The sequence below is a fragment of the Equus caballus genome, chromosome 3, assembly GCF_041296265.1.
Source record: "Equus caballus isolate H_3958 breed thoroughbred chromosome 3, TB-T2T, whole genome shotgun sequence".
NCBI classification, from domain to species: domain Eukaryota; kingdom Metazoa; phylum Chordata; class Mammalia; order Perissodactyla; family Equidae; genus Equus; species Equus caballus.
In genome coordinates, this window is record NC_091686.1 from 36,379,203 (window position 1) to 36,391,305 (window position 12,103).

General features: G+C 59.7%; 1 protein-coding gene across 4 annotated transcripts; it reads right to left on the bottom strand.

Annotated features, from left to right (window-relative positions):
- Positions 1 to 351: 351 nt before the first annotated feature.
- DBNDD1 (dysbindin domain containing 1) lies at positions 352 to 10,548 on the bottom strand. Of its 4 annotated transcripts, none has more exons than XM_070263296.1 (5): positions 10,055 to 10,187; positions 8,294 to 8,425; positions 2,920 to 3,066; positions 2,475 to 2,615; positions 352 to 1,729 (listed from the first exon to the last, which is right to left on the bottom strand). In XM_070263296.1, exons 4-5 carry the CDS (start codon positions 2,545 to 2,547, stop codon positions 1,572 to 1,574), a joined length of 231 nt encoding a protein of 76 aa, XP_070119397.1. In that variant the 5' UTR covers positions 2,548 to 2,615; positions 2,920 to 3,066; positions 8,294 to 8,425; positions 10,055 to 10,187; the 3' UTR covers positions 352 to 1,571. The 4 variants fall into 4 exon arrangements, with proteins under 4 accessions (XP_070119397.1, XP_070119396.1, XP_070119395.1 ...); XM_070263295.1 differs by lacking the exons at positions 8,294 to 8,425; positions 10,055 to 10,187 and adding exons at positions 5,462 to 5,576; positions 5,681 to 5,847 and having other exon boundaries at positions 2,920 to 4,457; XM_070263294.1 differs by lacking the exons at positions 8,294 to 8,425; positions 10,055 to 10,187 and adding an exon at positions 10,399 to 10,548.
- Between the last annotated feature and the right edge of the window lie 1,555 nt (positions 10,549 to 12,103).

Here is a 12,103-nt window from a genome sequence, read left to right on the forward strand (position 1 = left end):
TGGTTAAAATGGTTGGGGTTGGGCCTTGGCCTTGGCCTTCTGCTCGCAGAGGGGCCCTGCTTGCTGGCTGCCTCCCTGTGAGAAGCCTGTTGTCCTCACTGGGAGACTCACCAGGGAACCTTGTTCCGCTTCCAGCTTGGGCTTGTGTGGGGGCAGGATCTTCACCTAATGACCAGACGACCAGGGCACTTGTCCCTGAAGTGTGACCCAGATAAGCAGCCCGGAGGCAGCAAGGCTGAGCCCCTAGTGGCTGCAGCTGGAGAAAGACCTGGAGCATGAGCATTGCTCCTCGAGCGTCAGCCCCGCCCCTGAGCGCTGGGGTCAGCTGAAAGGAAGAGACCTGGTGAGGCCTTGGGGTGGGTGATGTTTTAATCCCACTTTTTGTCAACGAGCTCTGCGGAAGCTGCAGCAAGAAGGATGGAAATTGGGCAGGAAGACCCGGTTGGTGGGGTGGGAGCGGTTTTAAGAGGAATTCTCGGTCGCGTCTGGTCAGCATCTGCATGGTGCTGCTCATCGTGCGTGGAGGGCGTGGGCGGTGTCCCCCAGGCCCCGCGCGGAAGGCAAACTCCTGCGTTTCTGAGGCCTGTTTTCCTGGCAGGGACTTGCCTGTAGCTGCACGCAGTGGGTCCAGCACATGCCCAGCGCATCCACAGAAGAGCCCGGCTTCCTTCCCCAGAAACGTTCCAGTGGGGGATGGGTCAGGGCAGGTTGGCGTGGGGACAGAGAGCAAGCTTACATGTGTATTTTAAAACCATTCTTGGACTCGCTGGCAGACCAGAAGCCTATTCTATCCCTTAGCACGTAGGCAGCAGCATTGGGAATAGCCGAGCCTGGTGCCCCTGAATTGGGGGCCGGGGGCTGTGCACAGGTCCCCTCACATCCCCGCCCACCTCGGGCTGCTCCACCCCAGGCCAGGAGGCTGGCTGGGGACTCAGACCCACGGGGGTGCGTGCTGGATTGTGGGAATGTCACAGGCTAAGGTGAACCCCTGCCCAGCAGTCGGAGGCAGTGGTGCCATATTTGGTGTTCTGAGCTAGGGGAGTGGGCCCTGCTGTCGCAGAGACCAGGAGAGGCAGGGTTTTAGGGCCTGGGGAGGGGACCCTGGTGCCGACATTGCTCCCTGGGCTGCAGGAAGGGGACATGATTGAAATCAAGGTGGCAATTTTAAGGACCCGCCCACCCACATACTTGGCTGGACAGCAGAGCATCCCATGGGCTGGAGCTCGGTGTGGCCATTCACAGACTAGAACCCCAAAACCCCCAGGGGCTTTGCAGAGCAGCTCTTGCTGGCTCAGGTCCCCCCACACCCAGAACCCACTCAGGAATCTTGTGACAGACGAGAGCACCAGTCCTGCAGAAAGAAGTTTCCAGAAGGCCCAGGCCACTCCCATCTCATCCCCGGCTGTTGTGGTCCCTGATCCAGGGACCAGGAAGGAGCTGGACGTAAGGCCACTGGACTGTGCTTGTGCTGGGGTGCCCCGAGACCCCGGCCCGGAGCCACGTGGGGCGGGCAGAGTGTCCATGGGGCCACGACTGTCCAGGTCTTCCCACGCGGCCCTGGGGCCAGCCCCCTAGTCCTCCTTGGGCCTCTCCACGGTGAGACACGTGTCCACAATTCCCGGCTGCCGCTCGGCGTCACTGACGGGCTGCTTCTCGCGGTTCTGCTCGGCCCTGGTGCGCGTCCAGGAGGGGGAGCGCAGACAGCCGGCCCGGGGCAGCGGGTGCAGACCTGGCGGGAACACGAGGGTAGGGGTCAGTGAGACTGGGGTCCCCTGTATGTGCCTCCATCGTGGGGTTCGGCTGCATACTGGGGTCCTCTGGATGCTTATAAAACACCCAGGTGCTGGGCCACCAGCAATGCAGATGTGTGGGTCCGGGTGTGGCCTGGCCCGGAGCAGCCGACCACCCCCCCGCCCTCCCAGGGAGCAGGCTCTGCAGGGTTGGGGTCTGAGCCCCCGACCCACCCCTCCACCTCCTGCCTGCGTGAGGTGTGAGCAGGGAGGGAGGAAGGCCACTGGGCCCCCACTGGCTTCCTTGCTGTCTCTGAGGCCTTCAGGGTCTTGGGCTAAGGGCAACGCTTCCCTGAGAACTGAAAGGGAAACCAAGTCAGGGCTGAGCTGAGGAGGGGCCAGGCAAATGCCACCCTCTTTGTGCTGGGCCTAACTTGCGATTAAATTCACATGTAGTAAATTCTACCTTTGGTGGGACTGTGGCCTTGACCTTTGTTGGTGTTTGAAAATTAGAATTGAGGCGTAGTTTTAACAGGAGGAAAATTCCTTAAAATTGGGCAAATAGATAAGTAAAATGCAAAAATGTTGCATGAAATGGTGCAGTGGTGATAAATACTTAAACACACACTTGAGAGAAAATTATTTTCAAAAAAAGAGGTTTGCAAAAAGCAATGTCCAGGGCTGGGGGGGTCTTCAGCCCCAGACCTCCCCACACTGCCCGCTGAGCCCCAACACCAGCCCCACCTGCCGGTGACTCGCTGGTCAGGTTCTCGTCGTCCGAGTCAGCGAAGACCTCGGCCAGCTCCTGGTCGGACATGTCAGTCAGCTCGGTGAGGTCCAGGAGGTCAAAGTGCACCTCCAGAGAGGAGACACTGCTCAGGGGCTCTGGGGGCAGAGGGGGCTGGTCACTGGCACAGTCCCTCCACCAAGAGCCCCCCAGGAGGCCCAGTGAGGAACCAGAACTCTGGGTAAAGCCCAGCCAGGTCAGGATAGGTGGGGCGGACCCAGATCCCACCGTCTGCTCTCCACACTCAAGACTAAATGCCTTCTGGGGTCCCCTGTTCCACAGATGGTGCAGCCAAGGCCCCACCCCCACAGCCAAAAGGGTGTGTAGACAGGGCCCCCCTGAATTTCCCAGGGGAGCTCTTGGGTCCCCATGGAGAGTGCTGGGCAGGTCGGCCATACTCACGCCTCCTCTCTGTGACCTGCAGGAGCCCTGGTGCCGGTATCGGGATGCCCACCTCCTCCTCAGCCACAGGCGAGTGCCCGCTGTCCCCTGGTCCGTGGGCCGGGGTGCCCAGGGCAGCCTGTGGCACCTCAACCTCCTTAACTATTTCTGCAAAAAGACAGAAGTTGTTAACCTGAGAGGAGACATGGGGGCTCCTCCCCAGGAAGAGATGTGGAAGCTCCCACAACCCCAGGAGGAGACACGGGGCTCCTCCCCAGGAAGAGACGTGGGGGCTCCTACACCCCCAGGAGGAGACACGGGGCTCCTCCCCAGGAAGAGACGTGGGGGCTCCTACACCCCCAGGAGGAGACACGGGGCTCCTCCCCAAGAAGAGACGTGGGGTTCCCACACCCTACAGGGTGCAGGCAGGGAGGACTAGAGAATGCGGCTCCTGGCGCCCTCACTGGAGGCTCAGAGCAGTGACCAGGACCCAGACAAGGACAGGGGCTTCTCCATGGTGGCCTCCTGCTGTGGACAAGGAAGGGGATGACCTTGCCCTGCGTGCTGGAGCACAGGCCATGCAGGTCTCAGTGGGACTTCCTGCTGGTCCCATCAGCTCAGGGCCCACAGGGTCCTGACACTGTCACTTGTCTCTACTCTGTTCCAACCGAGGGTCCAGCGGTCACTCATGCATTTCCTTCTCCATTGGCTCCCGTTAACCCAGAACAGCCCCTGCTCGTCTATCTGTCCTCTGTGGACTGCCTTTTAAAAAAAAATCTATGTTGTTTTTGAATTCAAAATAATACACTCTCATAGTAGAAGAGTTACAGAACAGGAGGAAGGAGCCGACCCCTCACCACCAACCACGCTTCACCATTGAGGAATGTTCCTCCAGGTTTTTTCTATGCAATTATTATTTTTTAAAATATAATTACTTGTTTTTAATATTTAACAATTTTTCGTTGGATGAGAGCAGGAGGCCCCTTGGGGAGGAGACTGCCACTCAGAGATGAGACCTTGGCCCCACAAAAGCGCCAACTGTGCCCTTCTGTTGCTGGGGCGACACCTGTCCTGTCGGCTCACATCCCCCCATCCACACCTTACTAGCTCCTCCTCAGAATGCCTCGGGCCCACCAGCATCTCCCCCTCCACAATGGCCAGGCTCCATCGCCCCCCGCAGAGAGCTCAAGGGTCCTCTGAGGCAACTGGACCCCTTGGCTCCCCCACGTCCCCACTGTGGCCCCACTGCCGCCCTCTCCTGGGACCCCTCCCCACAGATCCCCACCGTCCCTCAGCTGAGGGGCCCCCGGCCGAGCAGGTGCTCAGTAAGGACTGGAGTGAACAGGGCCCTCCACGCTCCCTGCAGCAGGGCCCTGCCCACCCCACAGGGTGAACACTGAGAGAGGGGTGTGGATGAAGCCACAGGAGCAGCTGCCTTCAGCGTTGTGCCAAGGGGGGCCCGGCTGGGGCCCTTAGTGCCAACAGCTGCCTGTGTCCTCCCCGACAGTGTGGTCAGCAGCCTGGACGCCGGCTGGCACGTGAGTCTGGAGGGTCCCCATCTGAGAGAGAAGATAATGCCATCGATTTGCAGCTGCAGAGCTGGCCAGGTCGCCCCTAGGCCGTGTGGCTGAGGGAAGGTGGCCCTGCTGACCCGCAGACTGCTGAGCTCTGCCCTTGTTGTGTCATCACATGGGGCCTGGGCCCACCCAGGACAGACGGGGGCTCCAGGGATCGGTTTCCACCTCTCAGCAACATTTGGAACGTGGCTTTTGAGCATCCTCAGAGGGTAGAGTTACACCCACCAGTGTCCCACATGCCCAGCTGGCAAGGACACCTTCCCACCCAGAGGGCACAAGAGATGTGACTGGGACCTGCTCGGAGCAACGGGGAGCTGAGCTCTGCCTCGAGCCCAGGCCGTCCAGCTGAGAGTTGTGGTCAAGGGTCGAAGACTGACCCCTGGGGGCTTTCAGTCTGCAGGAGATTTGCTTTGTTTCCTCGAGGGGTGTTGGTGCAGTGGCCCCGGGGTCCCTCCCCCAGGGTGTCAGTGTGATGGGAGTGTGCTCGTGCCCCACTGGCCTGTGCTGCGCCCACAACACAGACAATTCCACACATGGGGCCCATGGCTGCGGGTCGCTGTCGGGGCTGGGGGCTCGGTTTGGGGCAGGTGCTGCTGTCTGTCTCGAGCCTCCAAACGGGCAGGTGGCTCTGGGTTAACAACAAGAACAGTGACAGCAGCTCACGTGTTCTCAGATTGGTCTGTGACAGGCATGGCCCCAGCACTCTCTGTTTTTCAACCAACATCACAAGTGCTGAGTTTTGTGCTTTAGAGACGCAGCTCATCTCAGGCACACGGCCCGGGGACCATGGCCTCCAGGGTCTCAGCCGCCACCTGCCGGCCTCTGTTCCCGAGTCATGGCATGGGGCTGGCGACCGGACAGGGCAGGAGCGAGGCGAGACTCGCCTGACCGTGTGCCCATGGGAGGCTGCTCTGTGTCCCTGGGCCCTGAGCCAGGTGGAGGTGGGTTTCTGAAAGAAGGGGGACAGAGGTGGGGTCTCTGCTTACAGCTGCCCTCTCTCGCTGGGTGGGGCCTCTTGGCCAGGAAAGAAGGCACTCGTTCACTCGTTCGTTTGTTCATTCATTCAGTCATCCAATAGGCTTCCTGAGTACCCACTCTGCGCTGGGGACACGGCATGAACAAAATAGGTGACTCTGCCCTTGGGGGTGGGCCTTGCTGGGGGCAGTGGGGGAAGGGTCTCAAGGTGGGCAGGAGTTGGGCGATACCTGGGTGAGACGGACCAGCAGAGGTCCTGAGGGGAGCATGGCTGTGCGTCTGAGGAACGGCGGTGGGCGGTGCCCATCACAGAAACGTCGTCAGGACTGTGGCTGCTACTCTGAGTGAGCTGGGAGAAGCCGCTCACGGGTTCTGAGCTGGGACAGCATCAACCTGCATTTTTATGGGATGCAGTCCAGGAAGGAAGGATGAAGTCCACAGGTGCTGCCCCCCTCCCATGTGCACTGAGCTGGGGGACAGGCAGAGGCAAGCAGGACCTCAGCCAAACAGCACAGTCCTTCTCCATCTTGCCTTGGGGAGGGGGCTGGGAACACCAGTAGGCCTCATTATAGGTCCTGGGATCCAGGGGCCCCTAGGACAAAACTCCAGACCCACAGGCTCAGCGTCCTGTCCTGCTGACTGTGAGAAGCACATTTTATCAGATTTCAACATCCTGTCCAAGCGAGGCATCTATGATTGATGGTGTCCTAGTTAACAGAACATGGTACCCTGCACTGTTGAAACCACCGCCTGTCTTCTGTTTGATTCTTTCCCACCTCCCTCTGGCAGTGTCTGGTCTTTGTTCTGCAAATCCTGTGCCCTGGCCTGTGTCACAGCTGTGGGGGGAGGAAAGAGAATAAGATGCAACTTTTGCCATCAAGGACACTGATCATTTGATTGGAAGCATGTGATGAAAATAGGAGACTAAGAGTCAAAATGCCAGGGCAGATGCCAGGGACAGGAGGCCCCGGGCCCGGAAGAGGCACAGCTGATTCGGGCGTGTAAAGTGGAGCAGCCACCGTGGAAAACCGTCTAGCAGTTCCTCAGACTATTAAACGGGGAGTCCCCACATGACCCAGCAATTCTGCTCCTACACACACACCCAGGAGAGGCGGGAGCACACACCCATGCCCCCAAACGCACACATGTGCACACACACATATGCTCACCACAGCACTATTCACAACAGTCAAAGTGGAATCAAACCCAAATGTCCACTGATGGATGAACGAGTAAACAAAATGTGTTCCGTCCACATGGTGGAATATTACTCAGCCATGAAAGGAAACAAAGCGCTGACACGTGAACCCTGAAAACATCATGGTAAGGGCAAGACGCCAGTCACCAAAGGCCACAGGATTCCTTATGATTCCACATGAGATGTCCAGAATAGGCAAATCCATAGAGAGAAAGAAGTAGATTAGAAAAGACATAGGAAGTAGACTGGCGGTTTCCGGGGGCAGGGGTATGTGTGGAACGAGGAGTGACTGCGATTGGGCACAAGGTCTCCTTCTGGAGTGACGAAAATGTTCTAAAATCACCTAGTGGTGATGGCTGCACAACTTTGTGAATATACTAAAAATACTTAATTGTACACTTTAAAAGGGTGAATTTTGTGATATGTGAATTATATCTCAATTTAAAAAAAATTCTCAATGGAAACAAAGGCTGGTTTTGGCTGGAGTTGACAGGTGCTAACGCTGCTGTGTGCTCACCCTGTGCCAGGCCCCGGGCTCAGAGGCTGCGATTGGGTATGAGAAGTGTGAGTCCAGGGCCCAGGCTTGGTCCCAGCACACAGTAGGTGCACCATAACTGTCTGTTGAGAGAATGAGCCCACGACCACAGCCCACAGTTAACAAGCGGCATCCCCAGGTCTGCGTGATACCCTGTCTACAAGCCCTTGTAGGAAGAAGGGACCAATTCTCCACGGTGAGCCTGCTGCTCTTCCTGGGGTACAAACAGAGTGACACACAGGCAGCCACGGGGCTGAGGGTGCTTGGCAGCTGGGCCAAGCCGCAAGCTAGGTGGCTCAGCAGCCCTGGGTCACTGGGCCAGGGCAGGTGTTTCCAGGCGTTTCTGATGCCCAGGAAAGCCAGGGTGTGGGACAGCGACACCCTGGCTGTGAGCCCAGTGCAGTCCCTTAAGGGGATGAGGCCCCAGCCCCTGCAGGGGCTGCTGCCACCTTGAGCTGTGCAGGCCCAGGGGCAGCACGCCTGTGGGGGACGGTAGTGGGTGCCACAGTTCTGCGCCCCAGGCCGACTGCTGATCTGAGTGGAGACGGTAGGGTTACCTGGTGCTATGCTGTTGACCTATTTTCCGTCACATTCATGCCGAGAACTTGGCCCAAATCTCAAGTTTCCTGCTGCGTGCCCAGGGCCTGGCCCTGCGCATCAGGGAGGTGCTCTGCACACACCCACGAACGAAAGAACGAATGAGTTAATGCAGTGCACAAACGAACGTCATTAAAAAAACGACTGCAGGGAGGGGAGACGGTCACAGAGGTGGTGGCACCTGCACCCCATCTCCCCAGCCCTTTGTCCCTGGACTTACTGCCCTCCCCCAGCATTTCGAGGATGTCCAGTGGGTCCCGCGAGGGCTCCGCCTCCTGAGGGCAGGGCTGTTCCTCAGACTTGAGGGGGCGGGCTAGAGCCTGGTTTTCCAAACGCACCAGTTGGAAACCTTCAAGACGTGCTCTCTGTGCCACACCCCACTCACTTCTCCCCTCTGTGTGCGCACACTTGGCTGTTAAGAAATTACTGTTAATTTGTTTAGGTGCAAAAATGGTATTTTAATTATACTCTGTAAAAATCTTATCTTTTAGAGATAACTTCAGAAGTACTTACGGATGAAAAAATATGTCTAGATTTGCTACAAATTATGATTGAAGGGAGGTTGGTGGTCTGGTCGAGCAGGCCGGAAGGTGGCAGGCGGGGCTGGACCGTACTGTTCTCTCTACTCTGTGCGTGCTCCGCGCTCTCCAAAATAAAGTTTTCAGAAGTCAGTGAACTGAGAGAATGACAGTCACAGCCACCCACCTGTGAGCTCCTGAGCTCCCACGGAGTGGAGACCACCAGCCGTCTGTGCAGGCAGGAAACGGCTACACAGTAACAAGGGTGAGCCCCTGAGTGTGGCCAGCCCGTCTGCCTGACTGTCCCCAGCCCTACACAGGGCCCACACAGAGAAGGCATCTGATAAATACACGTCTGTGCCCTCAGTGCGTTAGGTCTCTGAGGCCCCCAGGCAGTGAGATTCAGAAACTGAACGGTCTTAAGCTCCTCTCCCAGGGGCCCTCCCTCCAAGAAGGCTGGGGCCCATAGCCCTGCAGGGGAAGGGGGGCTGTCTCCACAACCCGCAGGCTCAGAGGGGCCCGGCTGCTTAGCCCACATGGCCCAGCTCTGCTCTCCAAATCCTCCCCTTCACGTCCCCACAAAGCTGCAACTGGGAACCCCCAGGGGGCCCGGGGCTGTCCATGGCAAGAAAAAGCTGGATCCCTCCCACACATAACAAAGAAACCTCACGCCCACTAGCCCCTAGGTGTGTCTGGTGACCCTTGCAGGGAGGGTGGCAAGGGTCTCCAGACAGCCGTCTGGAAGGCACCTGCCTAACTCAGACTGCGGACACAGCGGCGGGTGGGCCCACTGCTGCTGGACGCCTCCCGGGCCAGCCCTTGGGCTCCACAGGAGGCTGTTGGTGTCGCTGGGGGACCTCCGGCGGGTCCTTGTGTGTCAGGGAGTGGCTCCTTGGGATGGGACCTCCAGGAAACCAGTATGCATCTGGGGCCTGGCCAGGGCAGTGGAGGACCCCCACAGTTTGCATCCAAGTTCCTAGGCCAATGACATCCCCAAACCCTTTCGGAAAGGGCTCTGAGGGGGAGGTTCCCACAGTTTTCCTCCCATCATTGACCCCCGGCCTGCTGGGGCCAGATTCCAAGGTCCGGGGGTGGGTACCCAGGGTGGGACCTCATCGTCAGAGACGCGGGCAGCTATCGGCCTGCGAGGAGGGGTCGCTCCGTGCACACCTGCTCTCCCAGATGTGTGCGCCAGCAACCCCCCAGGCCGAGCCGGGGCACCCCACCCCGACCCTATGTCAGCCCGGTGCCCAGCAGGATCCCGCCGCGGCCTCCCCGCCCTGGACCCCGGAGTCGCGGCTGGGGCGAACAAAGCAGATGCGCGGCCAGGCGGGCAGCGTCGCCCCCGCGCCTCGCCGACCCGCACCCCAGATTTCGGCCCCGGCACACTCCACCTCCTGACCCTCGGTTCCGCGGCTTGGCTGAAAGGGGGTTCGGGATGAAACTCTGGGTCACACACCCAGGATAGCGCCAGACACGGCCCGGCGGCCGGGAGCGCAGAGGACGAGGGGGCGGGGACGCGCTCCGAGCGCCCGCAGCCCCGCGCGGGGGCTGTTCCCGGGAGGTGCCCCTGGCCCGGCCCCCCAGCGCGGCGGGCCAGGCTTCCTCGCTCCGCCCGGGCAGCGGGGACTCGGAGCTGCCGGTGCGTCTCCGCGGCCCCTGGGCGCGGCCGATGAGTGGGCCCGGAAGGAGGGGGCTGCGGCTCGCTGCGTGGAAGGCGGGCTCGGGGGCTCCCGGGGGCTGGGGCCGCACTCACCTCCCGGGCTGGCGCCCTCCGGGGGCTCCATGCGGCCGGCGGGGGCTGGGAGGGGCGCGGGCGGCGGCGGCGTCACCCGGCCCGGGCGCCCCTGCAGCTGCGGCGGCGACTCGGCCCAGGCTCCCGGCGCAGCGCATCGGGGCAGCAGCCGGGGGGCCGCGGCGGCGGGGAGGAGCCCGCGGGGCGGGGCGCGCAGCTGCTCCGGGGCCCCGGTCCCCCCCGCCATCCTCCCCCCGAGCCCCGCAGCACAGGTGCGGCCCCGCCCCGCCCCGCGCGCGCCCCCTGTCGGCCCCGGGCCCTGCGGACCGCCTCTCCCGCGGACTTCGCCCCCGCTGCGGACCCACCCGGCGCGGGCCGCGGCCTCCCGTCCCCGGCCCGGTGGCTGCGGCCCCCGCGCGCACTCATCCTGCAGCCGCGCCGACTTCCGTCCATTTGTTCACCCCCACATATTTATGGGGCGCCCACTACGTGCCGGCGCTTCGCGGGGCGTGGAGGGGTGGGCGCTGGAGAGGCGAAGGCGGCGCCAACACCCGGCAGCCCATAAACGTAGAACTGCCAGTTACGATAAAAGCTGTGCAGAAACTCTGGGGTAGGGGTTGGGTGGGGGCGAGAGCGCGTAACCGCGAGGCTGGAGGGGCGTGGTGGGGGGGAGGTAAGGAGACGGGAGCAGGCAGGGAGGATGCCCCAGGGAGGGAGAGCGGGGTCTGGACGTGCTGAGAACCCCAAGGAGAGAGTGAAATCCCCGCTCCAACGCTGGTCTGCTGCACTGGGCCCGCACACAAGCTCCTGGAATGCGGCTCTGTGCCAAGCCCTTTGTGTGCGATATCTCATTAATTCTCCCAGTGATCCTAAGATGGTATCCTGGTTTTAAAGGTAAAGAAGCTGAGCACAGAGAGGGTAGGTAACCTGACCAAGGTTGCACAGCCAGGCATTGGAAGCCAGAAGGTCCGGATCCAAGTCCACACTCTGCGTTTTTACAAAAACAAACCAAAGAAAAGCATCAGGGAGAAGAGTTTATTCACAGGTGGGCTGTGAACTTGGTGTTTGCAGGAAAGGCACATTCTCAAAGGCAGGTGGTACGCAGGCTTCAGCCTAGCCCGGCCCTCACTGCCCAGCCCAGTGCCAGCCCGTGGCTTCTGAGACTTGGTGAGTCCGTGAGGCAGGCTAATAGAGCCCATTTTTCTGTAGTTTATGAAACAAACGAAAACAAAAACTGCTGTTTGTGACCATCTAAAATGATTTCATGGCCTGCTAGGACAAGCCCCTGGAGTTTTCAAGCCATTGGCCTCTCGGAGATAAAGCTGGGCTTCAGGGTGGGTGGCAGGGACATAAGCAAGCCAGTGACCCCTCAGCAGACAGGACGGTGGGTGGGCTCTGCCTGCTTAGAGTCAGCTGGGGAGGCGGATTGTGTTTTCTCAGAATGGTGAGAGCAGTATTTCTGATTCCACATGTTTTCCAGAACCTTCCACTCCCATCAAGACAGTCCCCATCGATGCTCCTTCTGCTTGAATCTGGGCAAGGCTTGTGACTGCTCTGGCCGACAGAATGTGGCATAAGTGATGCTGTGTGACTTCCAAGGCAGGATCATAAGGAGGACTCAGCTCTCTCAGCAGGGCCCCCTGGAACCTGGCCACCCTGTGTGAGGATGCCCTGGCCACTCGAGAGGCCGATGGTGTGTGTCTAGCCGGCAATAGCCAATAGGCCAGACCTGAGACCCTATCTTTGAGCCACCCCCCAAGGGTGACATGTAGAGCAGAGGTGAGCTGTCCACAGCAAGTCCTGGCCAAGTTGCAGAATCATGGGCAAAACCCGTGTTGTCACTGTATTAAGCCACTATGTTTTGGGGGTGACCTGTTATACATCATAGTTACTGTCACGTAATTGTTGTTTAATAAGCATCCCCATTTGAGAGATGAATGAGTGAATACAGAGAGGGTTTTGTCAAAGGTGTCCCACTGGTAAGCTGCAGGCGGTCTGACTCCAGAGGCCAGAGTTTATTCTTAACTTTTCATTAAGAACATTTTCAAACAAAAGTAGAGAGAATAGCAC

Coding starts and splice junctions, on each gene's coding strand:
- DBNDD1 (XM_023637587.2), bottom strand. CDS start 10,280: ATGGCGGGGGGGACCGGGGCCCCGGAGCAGCTGCGCGCCCCGCCCCGC. Junction 2,616..2,919: donor GCAGGTCACAGAGAGGAGGC/GTGAGTATGGCC, acceptor CTCTGCCCCCAG/AGCCCCTGAGCAGTGTCTCC. Junction 1,730..2,474: donor GACCAGCGAGTCACCGGCAG/GTGGGGCTGGTG, acceptor TGTTCCCGCCAG/GTCTGCACCCGCTGCCCCGG.